The sequence below is a fragment of the Anastrepha obliqua genome, chromosome 3 (assembly GCF_027943255.1).
Source record: "Anastrepha obliqua isolate idAnaObli1 chromosome 3, idAnaObli1_1.0, whole genome shotgun sequence".
Classification (NCBI taxonomy): domain Eukaryota; kingdom Metazoa; phylum Arthropoda; class Insecta; order Diptera; family Tephritidae; genus Anastrepha; species Anastrepha obliqua.
This window is the reverse complement of record NC_072894.1, coordinates 104,451,539-104,474,088: the sequence shown is the minus strand read 5'-3', so window position 1 is coordinate 104,474,088 and position 22,550 is coordinate 104,451,539. Positions and strand designations below refer to the sequence as shown.

At 35.1% G+C, this 22,550-nt stretch overlaps 4 protein-coding genes across 4 annotated transcripts in view; 2 read left to right on the top strand and 2 right to left on the bottom strand.

Moving 5' to 3' along the window:
• The first annotated feature begins 6,518 nt into the window (after positions 1-6,518).
• LOC129240390 (ADP-ribosylation factor-like protein 1) lies at positions 6,519-7,713 on the top strand. Its single transcript, XM_054876158.1, has 4 exons — positions 6,519-6,721; positions 6,884-7,100; positions 7,180-7,291; positions 7,358-7,713. Exons 1-4 carry the CDS (start codon positions 6,718-6,720, stop codon positions 7,565-7,567), a joined length of 543 nt encoding a protein of 180 aa, XP_054732133.1. The 5' UTR covers positions 6,519-6,717; the 3' UTR covers positions 7,568-7,713.
• Positions 7,714-8,343: 630 nt separating this feature from the next.
• Positions 8,344-12,277, bottom strand: LOC129240389 (DNA polymerase delta catalytic subunit). Its single transcript, XM_054876157.1, has 5 exons — positions 12,009-12,277; positions 10,023-11,949; positions 9,505-9,958; positions 8,964-9,425; positions 8,344-8,899 (listed from the first exon to the last, which is right to left on the bottom strand). Exons 1-5 carry the CDS (start codon positions 12,098-12,100, stop codon positions 8,529-8,531), a joined length of 3,306 nt encoding a protein of 1,101 aa, XP_054732132.1. The 5' UTR covers positions 12,101-12,277; the 3' UTR covers positions 8,344-8,528.
• A 4,566-nt stretch (positions 12,278-16,843) lies between these two features.
• The window catches only part of LOC129242609 (ATP-dependent helicase brm), a 32,853-nt gene continuing 27,146 nt past the window's right edge, over positions 16,844-22,550 (top strand). The window contains exons 1-2 of the mRNA XM_054879363.1: positions 16,844-17,865; positions 17,933-18,015. Of these exons, the coding sequence (XP_054735338.1) occupies positions 17,205-17,865; positions 17,933-18,015 (744 nt within the window). The 5' untranslated portion in view covers positions 16,844-17,204. The remainder of the gene's footprint in view (positions 17,866-17,932; positions 18,016-22,550) is intronic.
• LOC129242610 (uncharacterized) lies at positions 18,017-21,556 on the bottom strand. The gene is made up of 3 exons (XM_054879364.1): positions 20,759-21,556; positions 18,478-18,581; positions 18,017-18,412 (listed from the first exon to the last, which is right to left on the bottom strand). The coding sequence occupies exons 1-3, from the start codon at positions 21,530-21,532 to the stop codon at positions 18,142-18,144; spliced, it is 1,149 nt and encodes a 382-aa protein (XP_054735339.1). The 5' UTR covers positions 21,533-21,556; the 3' UTR covers positions 18,017-18,141.

Genomic DNA, 22,550 nt, shown 5'->3' with positions numbered 1-22,550 from the left:
GTGTTTTCAGCGCAGTAATTTAAGCCGCATTTTCTGCTGTTTTTCTGTGTAACTGTACGAAAATTTTAAATTAAAATTTTTTCGCGCCAAAAATACGAAAAGAAAAGTATTATAAGCGAACAACTAAAAGCACGATTCAATGCATTGACATAACAAACAAATGGGAACCAAACACCAAATACTTGAATATGTAAAAAATAACAAATAATGAAATGTATGTCTTTTGAATTAAATTTATAAAGAAACTACATTGATAAGTAAAACAAAACGGAAAAGATGAACAAAAAACAGCAGTATTCGATACAAATGTATGGCGAACGTTTTATGCTGTTAAATAATGGCAAAATAGAAAACACTAAAATATGCTTCAATCTATCGATAATTGTGTGTGTAAACATTTATAATGTATTACAAGATAAATAGCGTAAATAGGTATAATTAATACTATGCAAGTATTACCTAAGCAAAAACTGTACATTTCAAAGCATTCAGTTTTATGCAATCAAACAACAGTTAAGTAACAAATTATTAAATTAAATCTAATAAATATTTTATCAAAACACAAAACAAAAAAAAACGACGAAAATATAATAGAAATATAACACTTTGCACCAAACATTCTAGTCAGCCAAACATGCTTACAATTACGTTCACATTACCATTTAATATAATTCTATAAATTAATTTAAAACTGCGCGTACATAATAAAATAAAATAAATACTAACATTATATACACATGAATAAAAATTCACATGGAGTTAAAATTAAGGCGTTGAAGTTTAAAAACTACTGTGAAATTTGCTTTTTTTCATTGATTACTTAAGGGGTTAGAAGTAGTCAGAGGCCTGAAAAAATGATGATTTTCAAAAAAATTTTTTTTTTTTGCTAGTCAATTGCTTTATTTTGCAAAAATTAAAACATAGCATTAATACATTAGGTTTCGACTTGAATTTAACAAAATTTCAAAAAAAAAAAAATACCAGTCTAACGGTTAGACGCGATAGAAGTGAAACCTTCCGTAAAACAAAATGAGAGAGAATGAGACGAAAGCAGCATTAGGAGTGGGATAATTATAGGTTCATTATAATATTGCTATAAAGTTCATATTTTATTTTCTTCATTTTATTATTATTCATCCTCAATGTTTTCAATTTCAACAAATGATACGAGTGGCTTATGATAGCTAAAATATGATACAAATGCTTTGGTTTCGATGTTGTCAACATATCTTTGAAATACCGCGTCAATGGTTGTTTTTGATCGTGTTGTCGATTCAGTGCGATTGTTACACATTTTTAAATTGAATGTTGTATTGAGAACGTCAATTAAAGGAACCGCTGTGTCCAATGCAAAATTTACGTTAAAATCGCCACTTAAAATCATTGGAACTTTATTGTAATATTTTCTAAGTATCCGCTATACTTCTGGTGTATACTTTATTAAATTTTCGTGAATGAATTCCGTGATGCTATTTATTGATTTTTTTTCTGTCGAGACTCACGACACTTTTCTGTATTATTTTTCGGCATAATTGCGGTAAATATTTAAAAATGAAAATATTTACGAATATAAAAATACACACGCGGTTGCTATTATGAGGGTCCCCAGCAAAACCTGCGTGACCGAAACTCTAACACAATTACATTTTTTTGAATGTTACAAACACATATGCACGCAGGTTTTGCTGGGGCGTGACCGAAACTCTAACACAATTACACATATGCACTCGTATTTGTTTGAAAATCGACTTTTTTTTTGGTTCTCTGTCACCTTTGGAAAATGTGTAAATAGTAAGCAAACTTTATTCATATATTTTTCCTCATTTTTGCATCAGTAAAATTAAACAAACGCCGTAGCCGAATGGGTTGGTGCGTGACTACTATTCAGAATTCACAGAGAGAACGTCAGTTCGAATCTCGGTGAAAACACCAAAATTAAGGAAAACTATTTTTCTAATAGCGCTCACCCCTCAGCAGGCAATGGCAAAACACCGAGTGTATTTCTGCCATGAAAAAAAGCTCCTCATAAACATATCATAAAATAAAATAAAATAACTGTATAAAAAAAATTTTTTTCTTGTGATTCGAACCAAGAATTTTGGATAGGAAGCTCACATTGCTAGCCGCTCGGCTATCGCGCCATGCTGTCGGCGCTGGCCTAAAAGTTATATAGTTCGTCGCTACGTTTATATGTAATATTCGTAGCCAAGAGTGTCGCTTTTTTCGTTTCACTTTTTCTCAAGTCACTCCCAACGATTCTAAAGAAGTTTTCACTTCAAAAAAAATTAATAATTGTAAAAGTTTTGTCGCTGTTTGTGTGGAGCACATTTCTCCAGAAGTCCCTTGCGGTGATCATCAAAAGTCCTTGGAGATTCATCTAAAATCAATCGGGCAAAAGGAATTACTTTTATTAACAGATAATCTTGTGCTTGATCGAAGCTTTTTTATTAAAAATTAACACTATGGCGGCCTCAGGAAATATTTTTCAGATTTTCGAGAAAAAAACCGACAATTAATTTGTGGCAACTCTTAGTAATCGCAACAATTGATTTTTAACGAACGACAGCGATTCATATTGTGCTCCCGTTATTTTTCTCATTCCGTAAATTTTTGCATTCCGACAAGACTCTCTTTCAGTGTGGTAAAAATATACAAGTTCTTAATTAGTTATTAAAATGTGCACTTTTGTTTTAAACAGTAATAAAAGTTTTGTATTAAAAAAGGAAACGGATTGTCATTTACGCACCAAAATTGTTTAAAAAACATCGAAATTTTTGCGAAAACAAATATTTTGATCAGGCACGAGTTTTTTATGTTTTTCAAACCAGTATAAATTTGATTGAAATCTACCAAGCTGTTTTGAAATTACAGTGATCACCAGTTCAAAAAACATAGTTTTGAGAAAAACGCATTTAAAGTTTTGCTATCGATTTATGTAGAGTTGTACGAATTATTTAATTACTTACACTATGCCGTCTATTCCTGGTCCATATAATAGTTCTTCAGCCGTCATAGCAGTATCCAAAATATCGATTTGCTGTTGCCTACGTAGCATTCTGACTTCTGGAGTGTTATCGTTAGTGCGCTTATCAGCCTCTTTCATACGTGCAGCAACCATTTTTCCAGCATACGAGCGCCCTTTGTTAATTGTTGAATAACTCGAAAAGTAATTTTTTCTGATTGAAATTAAATTTTCACACAACATTTTTAAGATATTGTATTATACTTTAAAAAAATCAAATTTTTGAAAATTCTGACAACCCCTAACCCTTTTATAAAATGCAAAAAAATCAAATTTTTGAAAATTCTGACTACCCCTAACCCCTTAAGCACAGGTGGATGAAAATCAAAACAAAGAGAAGTATACTTTTCGACATACTATCGAGCTTTTCTAGGCCGTGGTAAGAGGCATGCATGTGCATCATTTATAGTTCTGCATTGCTTATTTTATAATATTAATTATTATTTATTTTTTTATAATTTTTTATTACTATAATTTTTATTATTTTATTTTTGTTTGTTTTGTTTTTTATAATTTATTTTTATTATTATTACTATTTTTTTATAATTTTTATAGTTTTATAATTTATTGTTATTATTATATTTTGTTTTTGTTTTTTTTTTACAATTTATTTTTATTGTTATTATTATAATTTTTTATAATTTATTTTTATTATTATTATTTTTTTTTTTTAGAATTTATTATTATAATTTTTATAATTTATTGTTATTATTATTATTTTTTTGTTTTTTTCTCTATAATTTTTTTTTTAATATATTATTTTCTTATTTTTATAATATATTTTTATTATTATTATTGTACTATTTTTTTTATAATTTTTATAGTTTTATAATTTATTGTTATTATTATTTTTTGTTTTTGTTTTTTTTTTACAATTTATTTTTATTATTATTATAATTTTTATAATTTATTGTTATTATTATTATTTTTTGTTTTTTTCTCTATAATTTTTTTTTTATTATTTTCTTATTTTTATAATTTATTTTTATTATTATTATTGTACTATTTTTTTATAATTTAGTATTATTATTATTTATTTTTATTATAGTTTGTTTGTTTTTTATAATTTATTTTTATTGTTATTTTCAGATTTTTATAATTTATGTTTATTATTATTATTATTTTGTTTTTTTTTTATGTCCAGTTGTTATTATTTTCGGTTTTTTAGCTCAAATTATTGTCCCTATATTTTTTTTTGCCCCCATAACTGGTTTTATTTATTTCTCCATTTTTTATTTTATGCATTGAGTAGATAAATATGAATAAAAAAAGAATGATCACTTATTACATACATTGCTTACTTTTTAAAATAGAGGTTTTATTTTTAATTTTATTCGCCTTGTAGCTTTCAAACTATTATTTAATTTTTAACGCATTTTTTTCTGCACTCCTAATCATTTCTCTTAACTGAAGCCATATCTAACTCACACAAAACCATTCACTATATACAAAATAAGGTTAATATAATTGTACAATTGTACACAATTTCTACGGCATTCAGTAACTTACCTTCTAATAAGGGAATTGAATAGCATATTACAGTGTTTATAAGATTTCCGACTGATATTTTCTAGCACATTGATGTTTTTTTACTAAGCTGCATTTTTACTAGGTGTATTAACTTCAATATAATATCTAATTCGAAAAACTTAAGAGAAAATAATATTAATATAAAAAGATGTTTAATGTTTGTTCAATTCCTTATTTTCCGTTCGAATTTCCTAAAATATTCGTACGTGTGTTTGCTTTATGTATATTTATAAGCTCAAAAGTAAAAAAAAAAAAAAAAAAAAAAAAAAAAAAAAAAAAACCTTGAGAAAATATATCCTTGCTTTTACTGTAAAATATATAAAGTTGTACCACTAAAATATTAAAAACTATATAAAAAATATTATGCAAAAAGGGATCCATATTATCATAGAAAAATTAAACGATACATACATACATATGTATTTAAAAATATTCATTTTCGCAACTTCGCTGTATTTATTGAATAAACTACATCAAAAACGAAAACAACAAATATGTATGAGAAATTAAAAAAAGGTAATTGTAAAAAGCTATTAGAAATAAGTATAAGTTTATTGAAGGGAATAGTCAAGTATAATATAAATAAATATTAAGGCATACAACGATTGCCGGAAAATGTAATCATTCGAATAATCGTTAATCATGAAGAAAACGAATAAAGTTTTAAATAATTTAATAACTGCATTTAAGAAATTGCAATAAAGAAATAAAAAATATTTTTCCAGGTTTTGGTTCAGAGACGTATCATATCGTTGGCATTCAAGCTTATAATTTTTGCACACTCGGTTTTTTGGTTGAAATTAAATTTATAAGCGACTGAAAACGTCACGTAGGTTTATATACTAAAACATTTAAAATTATTAAAACACTAAAAACTCTATATGACTCTCGTCATTTTATGAAGAGGTTATATACAGTTAGAATTTTCAAAAACTCATTTTTTTTATTTTTTTTTTTCTTAATGTACATATATTTAAGAAAACACACACAGAAAATTTAATATCATTCCGGTGTATATTTTCAAAGTTACACGCAAATTTGAAAAGGCGTTTCAAAGTGCTTGAAAGTGCAAGGCCGGAGCGACAGCGCGTTTTTCTCAAAATGGTGTTTTCAAAGTCGGTAACCAACATTACTCGAAAACGGCTAAACCGATTAGTCTCAAATTTTAACACGAGCTTCTGAAATATATTTTTTAGTAATTAATTGAAGATTTTTTCTCACCGATAAATATTTTTGGTTTTTATAAACAATTTAAGGCCGGAATTTTGGTCAAATATCGATTTTTTGTTTTTTTTTTTTTTGAGAAACCGCCATTTTATCAAAAAAATTTATTTTGCTTATTCCTTCGATTAAATACTAGATTTAAGATTACTTTAACGAAATCTGTTTGGTTTTTTAATTTCAGAGGATCCAGTTCAGAGATATAGTGGTCACCGCAAAACGTCTTTTTTGAGAGAAGGTCCCGGAGATCACATGTAACTCCTTTCCTAATAAATATTTTTACTAATATTAGGTCTTAAAATACAGTTAAAAGATAACATAATGTGTGTACAAATTTTTAGATCAATAAATTTAAAAGTTTTCCCAGAAAAAATGATATGAAATTCGTTTTTTTCGGACTTCTAACTAACCTTAAAACCCCCGATTAAAATTCGTATACCCATTATTATTATTATTGCAGTATAACTGATTAGTCCATTTGTAGAATAACATCAAGACGCACATCACAAGTAGAAGGAGGGGCTCGGTCAACCCCCCAGAAAGGGTTTAAGCGCCAATTACATATATTACTCGTATATAATTGGTTAGTAAAAATTTGACATAAATTCTAAAATTTTAATTTAGTAAAAATTCGATAATTATACATATATTATTCCGCTTATTAATATTGTTCACAACCGTTTCGTTGACGATGCAACACTGCAATTTTACACAGACACGTCATAACCGCTACGCATGACAAACAATTTTTGACATAAGTCAAACCGTTCTCATCGTCTGTGTAAAAAAAAGTGAAAATACGAATTATTTTCACATATGTATTTATGCTGGATAATTTAATCAAATGTGCGTTCATTAATTTGTCTAGGAAAGCTACACTTATCCAAGTTAACGTAATAAGTGACGCATCACAGTTGCCAGCGTATTGAGTTAATAAATATAATATGGGTAAGCTATGTGTGTGGCACCAGTGGCAGGGGCAGGCTATTGTGCCTAGAGCCTGTTTTTCAATTCTGTGTCTGCCGGTGTTGTGACTCAACCACCAATGAATACCATTCGTTGCTAAAGCCAACATTTTCCAGTTGTTAAAATATTTGTCTTGTCTCTTAGGTGGTGTACTGAGTTATTTCCGCGGTCTGCTCGGCTCACGCGAGATGCGCATACTGATATTGGGTCTCGACGGTGCTGGCAAAACGACTATACTTTATCGGCTGCAAGTCGGTGAAGTGGTTACAACAATACCGACAATCGGTTTCAATGTCGAGCAGGTTACGTATAAGAATTTGAAATTTCAAGTATGGGATTTGGGCGGTCAGACGAGTATAAGGTTTGTGAGCTGCAAACATAAATTATTCAGCAATATTGCTAAACTGTCTTTTTTTTGTATCTACGTTTGATTGTTGCAGACCGTATTGGCGTTGTTACTATAGCAACACAGACGCTATCATTTATGTAGTGGACTCAGCAGATCGTGATCGGATAGGCATATCTAAAGATGAACTGCTCTATATGTTACGGGTGAGTGTTTTCTAAACGCATTTATTTACTAGTATGACTACTATTGTAAATATATATTCTTCATAGGAGGAAGAACTTGCAGGCGCCATACTTGTTGTGCTTGCCAACAAACAGGATATGGAGGGTTGTATGACAGTTGCGGAAGTGCATCATGCGCTCGGTTTGGAAAATTTGAAAAATCGTACTTTCCAAATATTCAAAACATCAGCGACCAAAGGGGAAGGTTTGGATCAAGCGATGGATTGGCTATCCAATACGTTGCAAAGTCGTAAATAGTGCAACTAGAGATATACAGAATTTCCTCTCCCATACCTACTGTTCCCCTTAAAAAAAAGTTCTTTAAAATATTTTAATTTGTTCTTAATTTTAAGTAATTATATGCATTTTATATACATCAAACGTATAAAAAAATCTGAATGAAATCAAGTGATTTGTTTATAGGCACCGCAAAGCAATTGCAAGTGTACATTAATAAGAAAAGGCATGGATACCAATCCACCACGGCGCTCCCACGTAAAAATACAAACAATTGTGTTTCAGATCAAAAATACTAATTGTTAAACTAAAGCGCATAATTTAACGGAAAATTGGCTACTGCAAAACTTAAATGCAGTAATTATATTTATGTAAATGTATTCCCTAAAATGCTTAGGTACTACGATTTGTAGTTTCGTTTGAAATGTAAAAAAAAAATATTAAATTTGAGAATAAGGGTAGCGCCGCGCTTTCTATTACCAACGCGCATGTAGGTATTTTAGTTTTTAGTCAACGGTATGGCGCGGTATCTTTGTAATAAAAAACAAAAACAAAAAAAAAACAATTTAATTGATAGCATTAATAAAGAAAAAATGAAAAAACCAAAGATAAAGAATTATCACAAAAGTAAGAGGAGCGACACATACTTCTTATATGTATTGGTTTAAGAACCCAACCAGTTTTCTAAGACTTTTCTATATCGAAAGCTCTTTTTAAGACACATTCATCTACTTACGCTGCAAGACATCATCTATCTGGCTATGCAGGCCCCCACCCGACTTGACTCAATTTCCAAATATCGGTCAGCATTTTTGTAAATTTTATTGTTCGCTGTCAAATTGAATATCATCCTTAAAAGCATCCTTACAAACGTTAATAAAAATCAAAACAAATAAATTATAAATATGGTATTCGCTGGATAAAGTCCACAATTTAGTTCAAAACCGTTAGGCGTAATACATGCAAAACACGCAAACACTCATCACCAATCCGCCGCGCCGAAACGCTGCACACGTTTTTCCTGCGTATCCAAGTCCATGCGTATTTTTTGACGCATGTAAAAAATCGGGCAATCACGATTCGAGCACAATACCTCTTCGTGCAGTGAGCCCTGACAACGTTGACACTCGGTCCATAGCCTGTTAAAGGTTTCCTCCAGCGAGCGCTTTGCTATGACTTCGCGCTGATACAGTTCGGCCATGCGTGGCTCACAATGCGGACAGAGTGCCGCCTTCTCGTAGCCGTTAGGCATGAGCGCACGACAGCCAAGACAGGATGATTTCTTCGTCATAAAGCCGGCAAGACCACCAACTTTTGAAGTAACCACAGAACGTGTGCGTGTGTGCTCGCCCTCTGAAAGAAAAATGAATGGTTAATATAGAGTTGAGGAAGTAGTTCAAAGTGGGTTTCAACATACTCAGCAAAATTGATTCGGCACGATCGCCAAGCAGCGGTTCGAATATGCGTAACAAAGGTTTCGAAAGTTGTTGCTCCAGATAGTAGTTCGCGTCGATAGGCACACAATTCTCCAACACATACAATGGATCTTCTGCCTTCATGTAGGCGGGTGTGTTCTTTGCTGCCGCACAAATGACATACGGCACACGGTCACCCAATTTCGGTGCTGTGCCAGGGTCACGTTTCTTCATTTTGTTCGCCAATTCTACATGCGCTTGCTTAGCAGCATAATCTGTTTTGGACAGCTCTTTGGTGATAACTAGCTGTGAGATGTCGACGCGATTACATAGTAAATCGGCTATAATACGTTTCGCATAGTCAACGGCACCTTCGGGATTGCGTTCGATGAGTAGCTTTTGCAAGCAAGTGTTCATGAGATTCGCAACGAGCGGTGAATTATCACGACGAACGGTTTCAATGCCTGATGAGAAAAGTATAAATAACCAGAAATGTGTATTTTACAAAAAAAAAAAAACAAAAAAACAAAAACACTGTCTTACCTTTGCAATCCATTTTGTCATACGTCTCGGGACGTGTGAAATACAATCCTGCATAACGTTTTTTATTGATCAACAAATACGGATAGTAGACCTTTTCGAATTCCAATTTGATGGGTCTCACAAACTTCGCGCTCACTATTTCTGCCGCTTCACGCCCAAGCTCCATGGCGCGCTCTAAAGTTTTAACACCAAAATTTACCATCACCGAATCAGTGTCACCGTAGATGACTACGGCGTCATTTTCATAACCGTTGGCGATTTTATAATGTTGTTCTACCTCATTTTTTGTCAATTCAATCATCGTACGTCCAAAGGCGGTAACGCTGCCTGATATTTCTAGACATGGCAGTTTGCCAACTTGTGCGCCCGTGAAACCATAAACAGAATTGGCGGATATTTTCAATGCCAATTGACGACCATCGAGCACTTTGCGTCGAAAAGGATCTTTTTCTACCTAAAAAATTAAGCAAACATTTGAATTAGTGAATTTGATTTGTAATAGTTTTTAAATTTTATACCTTTAAATCATTTTTGGCACGCTTACGCGCCGCTAGTAATGATTCCAAGATCTCTGGCAACAGGCCACGCCGCACATCTGCGCGCACGAATGTATTATTAGCTGGTGTTCGTTGAACCTGTTCATCTGAAAGTCCCAAGCGTTCTTTCATGCCTGGCTGCAACAGCGTCGTATAGCAGAGATTGTGTGCAATCATTATACTCGGATATAGTGAAGCGAAATCGAGCGTTGCTATTGGATCAGCATAGTAGCCACGCTTCGGCTCTATAACTGTTGCGCCCTCATACTGCTCCTCGGACGCCTTCGATTGATGGGCAGGCATTATGAAGTTTTTAGTACGCGCAGTGCGCAGCAGTTGACTCAGCACTTTAATTTGCTGGCCACGTGTGAGCAATGATTCCAAAGGCACGCCTGTAACCCTAGCCATTTCCATATAATTCACGACAGGCATTAGCTTATCGAGCAGTCGTAAAGGCAAGTAGGCATCTTTCAAGCAATACATAGCCAAACGTCGACGCGTTTGCTCGTCCCCATTTTGCAGGTCTGTAATTATGCTATGATGCACATCCTCTTTCTGCTCTTGCAAAAAATGATAGCTCACAGCATTAAGCGTATACGAACGCAACTTGTAATCTCGCAACAACACAAAAAGCAAATCAAAAGGAACGCGACCCTCAAAATTGACATACTTATTCTCACGTCGGCCCATTTGTTTCGATTGCAGAATTTGTTCCTTGATAACCGAACGTATATTCCTTATCCGTCCAAGATATTCAAAATTCTTCACTTTTAAATGAGCAGCACGATTCAGTAGATAGGGTATATCAAAGTTATTTATATTGTAGCCAGTTAATATATCCGGATCAACTTCGCGCACAAAACTGGACCAAGCATCTAGGAGGTCAGTTTCTTTAGGAAAACAACGTACCTCGGAACCAACGATAGGCGCACATGTGTTTAAGGTAAATACATTTCTTATGAACGGTTCGGGTTCACCCTGTCGTATTACCATGTTGGCAATCTGTATGACAGCATCCATTTTAGGCTCGGGGAAAATGCCTCTGCGTCCAGCACACTCAATATCAAATGAGAGTATACGAAAAGGCGCAACCTTTGCCCACTCTCCCTCCGGCTCATGCGATATGAATTTATCGTATGCCACGTCAACTTCGATTTGGCAACGTGACTCCGGCAAAGGTTTTGTTCTTTTGTCTCGCATCCTCCATGTACCCGCAGGCAGCTCAATCCAGTTGCAGCCCACCACATGTGTATCCACCATGAAACGTATATCGAAGTCAATGTTGCTTTCGAATGCACGACAATCTTGAAAATCAAAATCCGACATAACTACCTGATGAGTAAGTAGACGCACAGCTGCTGCCACTAGTTTGGGCATTGACATAGTTATTTTTATATAGCGCTGCTTAGTATCACCTTGATAACCGTAAATATTGAGACGCTCTACGAGTTGCACCTCTAGCACAGCTTCTTGTACGTTATTTTTGTTGCTGCGCATATCGGCCAATACTTTTTTATCTAAAGCTTCGCGTAGGGCATTACAATGATTTTGCTCGAAACTGCGAGGAGCCGCTATGTAAAAATAGGGACAGAAGCCATGCACATGACAACACACCGAGTTGCCCTTCATGGTAATGCCAAACATGCGTATTATTGGTACAGGACCAATCTGTGATCCTGGCATACCTGGCAATGGCTCACCCAAGTAATTTTCAATGTCAATTTGTTGAAATACCAATTCATCAGACGAAGGATCTAATTTAGGTGGATCAGCGCGAGACCATTTCACAGAAGTTTGCTGATTTTCTGGACCTTCGCCAAGTAAAGCATTCGGATCTATATCCTCTCTAAAACCGTCCGCAGCCATATCATCTTCCATTTCATCAAAATCAAAATCCTCCTCATCGTTCCTGTAAGATATAAATGTACATTGAATGGAAACGCGTTCAATAAAATGCAAAAAACAAACCGTGGTTTTGACTGTTTGCCTCCCGCGGATTGACCATTATTGCCTGCTTTGCCGTTTTCTGTAAATTTTCTTTTGCCAGAAAAGCCACTCATTTTCACTATTCGTTTTAATTGTGCGAATGGTGAAAAAAATAATTTTATCAAATGAAATTAGCATGAAACAATCACTTCAAATGTGTTGAAGGCAATTTCGCGCCCTGTCTTTACTAGAATTGTTGATATTCTATCGAATTATGAAATTACATTTTATCATAGTATATCGACTAGTACATGGACAAAGATATCGAATGACGATATATTTTTACAAATCTAGTATTTGACAGGAATAAAATATTAGCGATATAACTTCAAATCGATTTATTCCGTAACAAGAATATATTTTTTTATATACATTTAGGCGTGATTTCGTTCCTTTATTTATTTAACTTATTTTTAATACACAGTGCGGCAATACTGCTGTTTCCGTGGCGCCGCAATTTAATGGCGGATTCTTATAGAACTCGACAAAAGAAAACGAAATGAATAAGTAAAATTTTTTGATATCTCGCTTAGTTTTCAAGTAATTTAATGTTAAAGTTCTCTAATTTAGCGAAAAGTTGGTGTTGCCATACATCTGAAATAAAAACGAAATTCGTATGCAGAGATGTTCAGTAGAAGGTTCATTGTAAAACTGCTCTAATTTTAAGTTGAGAAATAATTTTGAAAATAAAAACATACAACTCATTCAAACTTAAAAACAATGATATTAAGCGTATCTCAAAAAATAATAAAGTAATTAAAATTAAATTAATTAACACAGTATTTTTGCGTAGAACTCCTTTTCGCGTGGGCGGCCTTCGGCCGCTCTTCAAAAAAATAACCCTCATCAGTCCAACTTCGGCTACGCAATCCACAGTATTTTTGCGTAGAACTTCTTTCCGTGTTAAAACCATTGAACCCAAAATTAAAACATCATATGCGTGTATGTAGTAAGGAGGCACAATAACCCTCATCCCCAACATTAACACTAAACTTAAATACTTAATTTTTGTTCATATTTTTGTTTCATTTCCAGGCATCCGGCAACACCATACTGTTGTCATTCCAGTCTTGGAAAGTGACTGCATGGACAAATGCATTTGCATTTTATTTTAATAAAAAAAATTCGAATATAAGGATAAAAATAAGTAAAAACACGCGTGTGAGTGTATATTTCGTGAATTTTAGTGAAGTGTTAAAAAATATATAGTGTAATGTGGCAAATTACAGTGAAGTTCCAAAGGGCATTTTGAGACCTTTTTTATTCAATATCTCGAAAACTAAGCGAGATATCAAAAAATTTTACTCGTTCATTTCGTTTTCTTTTGTCGAGTTCTATAAGAATCCGTCATCAGATTGCGGCGCCACGGAAACAGCAGAATCCCCTACAGTGCAAAGTACACAGCCGTTTCGCAATTTGCATTTTTTATATTTGGAATATCAAAAAACGAAAAAAAGGCATTTTTGTAGTCAAATCTCTGTGGGTTTGAATGAAAATAAACACCGTTAGGTGAATTTTATACAATTAGATACAAAATACAGTGATGTACAAAACTGTTTCAAACCTTCAATCAAAGTAATTTGTCCCGCAGCGCTTTTTTTTAATTGATAAATCACTTTCGCTTGTTCACCATAGATCGGTATTTTTAGTTTTTTGTTTTAAATTGTATCTGTATGTAATGAAAGCGTTTTTTGTCAGCTGGTGCGAAAGAACAATACTAAACAAAATAGGCAAAAAGGTCGCTCACAGCAAAATGTCCTTGTCCAAAATTGTTAGGGGAATTTCGGCACGTTGTTGCGGCAGATTCGCCAGCCGAGTTTTTCACGATCATAATTCAATAGTAAAGGGTTCACTCAGTAAGCAGGGTTCTCGTTCCCTCTTGACCAAGGTGGATTTATTAAGGTGACAGCATTCACCCAGCCGTAGGTATGAATTTTTCGCCGTAGGTATGGCTTACGTCAAAATGATATGCTTTGTTTGTATGTATTGGTATGTTTACATTCGTATGTTTACATTTTGTGGGAACACACCTATACCTATCCTTTTGGCCACATTGAATTCATTATTCATTTTTATTCATTATTCAATTTAATTTTAACGTCGTTATTCGTTATAAGAAAGAGATCATTTGAGAAGCGTTCTTGCAAACGACAAGACATATAAAATTAGACTTCCTTTATAAGTTATAAGTTTTTATTTTAACTGCCTTGAATTAAACATCACAAATAAATAGTGTTAATATAAAATAAAAAGCATATGTGGGGGTTTTAGTCCCCCACAATTTGATTACTGATTTTGACGTGATGCTTGGACCAAACGCAACAACAAATACATGTAGGGTTTTATTTATATGTGTTTGCTGTCACCTGTAATAAATTCGCCTTGCTCTTGACTAATCGGTCGCCTTAGCAAAACACTGGGTTGCATGCTCTAGAAATTTTCAGTAAAAGTAGACGGAAAGTAAAATTTGTAGAAAAAATATTTCATTTTCAAAACCAGGACCAATACGACATGGAATACATCCTGACACACCGCTTGAATCGGGATATCATGGAGTATCTTTTCCGTCAATGAGCGCGAAATGTCTTTCAAATATAGGTTGCGGATGTACTTACTAGACAGCTTTAAAAGTACATAAGTTACCAAGAATGGTAGAATACACAATTCACCTTGATAAGTTACCAAGAAGAATTCATTTAGTAATATATATAATTAATCACAGTTCGCAACAACACAAATTTTGCTGCTCGTGGTAACATGAGCCTAAGTTTCACATCAATGAAGAATTAAGAAATCTTTCTCTCTGATGATGAGGTGATTTTGAAGAAATTCACGTTTCGAAACGATCTAGAATTTAAGAAAGAGTCAAAATTGGAAGAAGAGCAGGGATTGACGGAGCACGTTTCCAATAAACCTACCTTCACATGGGTGGATAAAGTATTGCGAGCACCTGAATGACGGCGTCGACGTCAAGCAGCTGTTAAATAAGTGTGGGCAAAGCCTAGTAAAGCGGCCGCCGTAGCCGAATGGGTTGGTGCGTGATCACCATTCGGAATTCACTGAGAGGTCGTTGGTTCGAATCTCGGTGAAAGCAAAATTAATAAAAACATTTTTCTAATAGCGGTCGCCCCTCGGCAGGCAATGGCAAACCTCCGAGTGTATTTGTGCCATGAAAAAGCTCCTCATAAAAATATCTGCCGTTCGGAGTCGGCTTGAAACTGTAGGTCCCTCCATTTGTGGAACAACATCGAGACGCACACCACAAATAGGAGGAGGAGCTCGGTCAAACACCTAACAGAAGTGTACGCGCCAATTATTAATTAATTTAAAGCCTAGTAAAGTAAGGAGCAAGTATGTTCAAGGTTTGTTTTTAGCCAATTAAATTTATGATATATTCGATTATTCTATAAAAGAATCGCTTAGGGTCATAATGGTTAGGTAACATAATGGCATCATATTAGCGAAATTTCCAATTTCGCGATCTGTTTTAAATTTAAAAATTAATTCACAAAACATAATTCTTGAATTGAGATAAATCTTTTTTTTCCTTAATGTCGCACTTGACCGCCGTAGCCGAATGGGTTGGTGCGTGACTACCATTTGGAAGTACGTAGGTTCGAATCTCCGTACATGAACACCAAATAATAAAATACGTTTTTTCTAAAAGCGGCGGACTTTCGTCAGGCAATGGAAAACCTCCTAGTGTATTTCTGAAAAAGCGCCTCATAAAAACCGTATGATGTTCGGAATCGGTTCAAAACTGTAGGATCCTCTATTTGTGAAACAACATAATGACGTACGCCACAAATAAGGCTTGGTCAAACATCTTACTGAAGTGTCCGCACCAATTATTTGTTTTTTTATCACACTTGGCAATTTCCCTTTGTACCATATATTTACAAATACAAATAAATTTACATCGTCCATACCATTTACCATATTTACCTTCAAATATTAATTTAAATTAATTTTTTTTAACCATTTAAAGATTTGTTTTTAATTTAGGTAAAAAAAACGCTTTTTTACTACCATTTTTACCAAAAGATATGTGATTTTTTCCACTTTCTTCCCATTCATTTGTAAGGGAGTGTGAAAAATCAAATTCCACAAGTGCGCAAACCTTTAATAATTGAATTATGATTATTTCATATGTATTTACACTCTCATCCAATCTGTCATTGTACAGAGAGCAACGAAGTATCATAATCGGAGACTGTGCAGATTATTTCGTATATCACTAACACAATCTTATCGTCAGCCGAAATGTGCACGTTCATTTCACACATATTCCACACATTTGTCCAATCAGTCTTTGTTTAGATGGCAGCGAAGTGACATTGTGCTTATTTTTTTCGAATATCACTAATACATTCTTAGGTTTTTCGTAAACAAACCGATTCAAAACCCCGGCTGCGTCAGCGCAACCGCTGATTCTGCCAAATTCGCTGACAGCCAATGGGCCATTGTGACGAGCCTACAGGGCGCAATTTGACAACTTCTTTTTTATCGTTGTTGTTTTCATTATATTGATTTAAATACAAAATCAAAAATAAAAATTATATTTAAATAAAATACTTTACACAACGAAATATAATATTTGCTTTCACGAAAAGAATATGCGATATTTATAAGCGATAATATTTTCATACGAATACGGGATGACATTAGATTTTCACGTCATAAAATTCGGATATGTGGAAACCAAGAACGGTAGAGACTTTGTAATAGGCCTAATATCCTACACTGCTCTTTTTCTGCGTATCTTACATATCGTTAAATGTAAAGAAACAAATCTATCATTCCAGGTTTGACAGCCGGCTCACAGTGCTACCAACATTAAATTCACGTTGACGTTTACCAACACCTCGATGGCAGCCATTGAATTTTCTCTTCGCGTCGTCTTAAAAAAATACCTTTGTGTGTACTCGAAAAAGTGCGAAATTATCTAATTTATCATTCAAAAAGTCTCCAAAAATATAAACGTATGCGCACTATAAGTGCTGCTTTGCTAATTTGTGTATAGAACTGTGAAAATTTGTGTTCTTTGCAGCAAATTAGGCCAGAGAAAAATTTGTTGGCATTCGCATATTTGCTTTTGTATTGGTATACTTCCACGAAAGTGAAGAAGTCATAGTTTTCAGTGTCTATTCATTAACCAGCTAACGTGTTAGGCTGAATATGACCTCGCCCTCACCGGCGAATAGTCCTATGCCGCCACCCCAGGCACCGCCTGCGCAAAGTCCTTCACCATCACCGCACAGTCCCTATCAACATCAACAAATGCCGCAAGGTCCACCGGGACAACAAGGTCCGTCTGGCGCGGGACCATCTGGACCACCGCATGGCCCGCCTCAACAATCCCATATGCAAGCCCCACCACCACATAGCCAACACGGCCCCATACCGACGGGTGGTCATCATGGTCCACCACCACCACCGGGTCATCCCGGCGGACCGTATACGCATCCTATGCAACACGCACCGCCTCATGGTTCTCCACATGGACCACCACAACACCAACAACACGGTGCAATGCCACCGGGACAACATGGAGTGGGGCAACACGGCCCACCACCCCCTCATGGACAAGTACCACCTGGTCAGCATGGACCACCGCCGCCTGGTAGTGGTGGTGCCCCTGGAAGTGGGCCACCAATGTCACATGCACCCCCACCTCATGGTGTACCACCACCGCATGGACCGCCAGGTCCACAACAGCAACCGGGAGTGCAAGGAGCGCCACCGCCGCATATGAATGGACCACCGGGGCAAGGGCCACCCGGTCCACCTGGACCTCCACCACAGGGACATCACATGCCGCCACATCATCAAGCCATGGGTGAGCAGCAGAAAGTTAACAGAAGTATACGAGTATTAATAATAATTAGCCAAACACATTTGTACAGGTCCACATATGGGGATGCAAATGCCACCACAAGGGCCAAATATGCCACCAATGGGCTATCAAACGCATGGAATGCCGCCAAACGTAAGTTTTTCAATATTTTATTTCACTATTATTGCAATAATTTCTCGTTCTTATGCTTTGAGATTAAATTTAAAAAGTTATAGAAGAGTAACCCAACTGAGTTCGTTAAAATCAGCGCAGCATACATTATTTAAATGTGAAATCAGTCAAAGCATCGGCTTCCTCAATCAAACCCACCATGATCTTTGCTAATTCTGGTGTTGCAGCCGCTATCAAATTTGGTTTCATTATTTCGAATTCTCCACCTTTGGTATGATAGAGAACACCACCGGCTTCACGTAATATAACTGCACCACCTGCAATGTCCCATGCTTGTAGATCTTCCACATGATAGCAATCGAAGCTACCGCGTGCAACATAGCACAGGGTCAGTGCGCCGCTGCCGATGCAACGGGTGCTGAAAAAAAAAAAAAAATTAAATTATAATTTCGTATAAAATATTAATGCAAAATATGCCTATACCCTGTACTATTAGCGGCAAGTTTCGAAAGGCGTTTCACATTCTTGTCACGTACTGCGGGTGCATGGATGAGCGAGATTTCGTAAGCTAACACGGCATCGTTCATCTGAAATGGTAGAAAAGGTGTAAACGTTTTGCAATTTTTTAGGTTTTCCAATAGGTATTTAGGCATGCTGTTGTGTACACCTACTTGTTGGTATTGGTAACATCCTAGGGCCAAGGTAATATTACAATTTGCATGGCGTTAACGACATGTTGCTAATTATTTTAGTTAGTGTTTCTGTATATAAATACATTTTTGGTCTGCCCTGCCTCTATTTACAATTATACAGGTACAGATTGACAGGTACCTCAAATTACATGTAAAAATAAGGTGTAAGCACATACTTCTGGAATTGATAAACTTGAAAATCGCACTTTCAGATACAACTCTGAGGTATCGGTAATGCAATAGAAAAAGTAGATTCCCTTCTCCAAGTCGGGTTAAATAGTTCATCTGTTAACTACAACTCTAACTTTTTGTTGAGATCGTCAAATATCTTCTTTGTTTCACAATCACCTTATGTAAATACAGATTGCCACATTTGTTTAGTATGTAAATTCAGTAATTACATACAGATTATTAAACCGATTAAAATGCAAATATTTGTAATTGCAACACCTTGTTTTTTGGGAAATATAATATAATCACGGTCGTCCTGTAATCTCTTAAGGTAAATTTACTTAGTATATCTACCATACATCTATGCATCGTAAACTGACTACTTTTACACACTTAACCTCTTGATAATGAGCTGTGATATTTCAATAAAAATAATTCACATACAAAGTCGACTCTCAAAGTCATTTTAATCGTGGAAACCATATCACTTCACCACTAGTGTGGTTTTCCCAATACATGTTGGTTTTCGCTACGTCGAGAACTGTTACTTCACCAGCATTACTCAAAAACTTATGGAGAATTTTTTATGATGTGACAACGAAAAAAATAACTATTTGGTATGCTAAACGACTTATTCCATTATTGCAAAGCAGTTGGCTGTTGCAAAAGCAGGTACTACAATAGCTAGTAACTTTGATGTAACCATGCCCGATGTCATGTCACAAACTTGCAGATCTCAGACTTAGCGCCTGAGTTAAGAGTTGTTCTGCTACAAAACCTACAAATCTCTGCTAAGTACGGTGAAGCTGAAACCACAAGTCATTGCCTTTAATCTCATCCAACTGTATGCTAAGGAAACAGGCTGTTCCGATAGTTTGGAGTCGAAGAGAGAGATGTGTTAGGTTGAGTGGGTTAGTGTCAATCGATCTACTTTCAACTGACGGATATACGTTAAATATATCTACCTTAATTTTGGATAGGACAGAGTTCACTCTCTGCGAGTGTCTTTAAAGACTGTCTGTATTCTGTCAGGTCCAGTAGTAGTTGTCAGTCTTGCAGCAGATTATTGTTGGAATGAATCCTACGAATTTCGCAGAAACTGCTCGCTGAAGTGGCATTATGCTGCTTAATTTCTTAGTAAGATGATGTGTGGGCCACATCAGAAGATATCTTTTCTTGTCCTGATTGCTCCGGTTTGGCTAGCTTGAACCTTCGTTATTCCTAGCCGCCCGATTAACTTAAGGTTGTTTACAGCCGGAATTGGTGTGTCATTGACTTTTGCTTTCAGTTAGAGTTTGACCACCTTCGCCCATGGGGTTGTTGTTCTTTTTGTAGCAGCATAAATAAAGTGACAGTCCTTGACCGGATATAAATCTGGGTCGGTCCCTTAACGTAGAAGCGATTGTCGTAGGAACTGACAGTCCATATGATGACAATGGCCAGCGTGGATTTAGAGGATGGAAGTGTTAGATTTCTCCCAGTGAAGAAGCGGGAAAAAGTTTGGAGAGATAACCGTTTAGGTTTGACCACTTTACCTCAATGTCATTGCCTGACGCTAATATTGAGCAATGATCAATTTATGAGATTAAAGAAATTGTTTTTGGTACGGGGTACGGTAAAAAACACCACCCTTACTTTATCTCCTTCTATTTGGAAATCTAATTTGGAAATGTTATTGACGAGTGGCGCTCGGGCACAAGTTCATTGTTTGTACGCTTATCGATATTAGCTAATCGCTTTCTTTTATTTTCAATTGCCTTATCAATATACTCTAAAAGATAAAACTTTGTTTATTTCTATTCAATTTTTTCTGCGTGAAACTAATTAAGCGCATGCATATTTTTACATAACATACGCATAGATATGTACAAATAAATTACAAAATTGAACTATGTACTCACTTTATTACATTTTTTGACATGTATAGGCTGCCCATTTAAATAAGCGCCATTTCCCTTCGATGCTGAGTACATTTCATTTGCTATGGGATTATACACAATACCCACCACCAATTCCTTATTAATGGCCAACCCAACCGATATACACCAATGTGGTATGCGATGTATGAAATTTGTTGTACCATCAATGGGATCAATAATCCATGTGGGTGCATCAGTTAGTTCTGGCACTTTACCGCTTTCCGCTGCAGCCTCCTCACCAATGAATTTCGATTCGGGAAAAGCTTTTTGCAAACCCTCAATGAGTATATCTTCGATTTGTTTATCATATTTAGTGACTAAATCGAAAAATTCCGATTTCTGTTTGTAATCCGCATTAGTTGTGTTGTAACCCTCTCGCACCAGTGGACCACATTTCATTACCAATTCTAAAGCCACATTATAGTAGTTACGTACATTTATATCATCACTTTTATTTGACATTGTTGTTGTAATTGCACGATTACTCGAAACAAATGTGGTCAGTGGGTAGGCAAACGGTGTTTGTTGTTTACGTTGAGGGAAGTAACGATTCAGGGACACTGACGACACTCCGTTGTTGGTGTCGGTGTTTTTTGTTATTACACTACAATTCTCGTATTTCGTAAATTTAGTTACGCGCCTTATTATTGTTGCTACAACCGCTGCTGCTGTTGCTGTGGCTGTATCTTTCCTGAGCAAGCACTTATTATACTGATGAATCGACAACGACTGACTTCGCAGCGGAAACATTTTCATATAGATTTGGTCGTTTGGTCAGTGTAATATTTAAGATGAGAGTGCTACAGAGCGCGAGAGTATAAGAAGAAAAATATAATAAATAATAATAAGAAGAAGAACCGGTAGCACATAGAATGATGTCAAAAAGTAACTCTTTCGTTTGGCAAAAATTTGTGACGGAATGACGTTGAAATCTTTATTATTCTGTTTTTATTATACGCGAATTTTTTTTTATCACGTTGCGGGCAAAAAAGAAGATAACAAAGTCAAACTAAACTATTTATGTATGTATGTGTTGCATATACACATACGATAGGTAGTTAATTGTGCTTGGAATATTGATGTATTTTTTATTTCCAGATTTTTAAATACTTACCGCACTTTTTCTAAACAAGTTTGTTTTATTGAGAACTTTTTTGCACTTAACTTGTGTCTTACTTACAGATGTATGCTCTCATGTGTGCATGTATGTGTATGTTTATCGTATATACTATATGCTGTTCGTTTCTTTTTGTTTTTGTTTAGAAGTATGTACGTATATACTTGTAGTACACTCGCTGTTAGGCAAGCCAAATACACTGATATGTGAAATGTTTTTTTTTATAGTCACCGGCGTGTTTTTGTTTTTTTTTTTATGAAATGATACCGAAAGAGTAAAATGCAAATGCAGATTTTTATATTTGGCGCATACTCTTCAAAGTTAAGCTGCTCTCTTGGCATTTTTATCTTATCTCATTTGCCTACTAAGCGTAAGAAGTGCAGACGTGTTGTTTTTTGTTTTTGTGAAGAAATTTGCATACTGATAATTATCTAAGATAAGAACAAAAAATTCTTTAAGAATTAAAACTAAATACATGCATACATACATAGGTGACTCACCTTTGGACTTTTCAAATTCTTATACAGGTCAAAGCGCATCTATACAAGGGAGAGAAAATACAAATACTGCTCTATGACATTCAGGTGCCAATCAGCTGCTGTAACGAAAGCACCTTTTAAAGACTCACCGCTGCATGTGCTGTGCGGCACGTAGTGC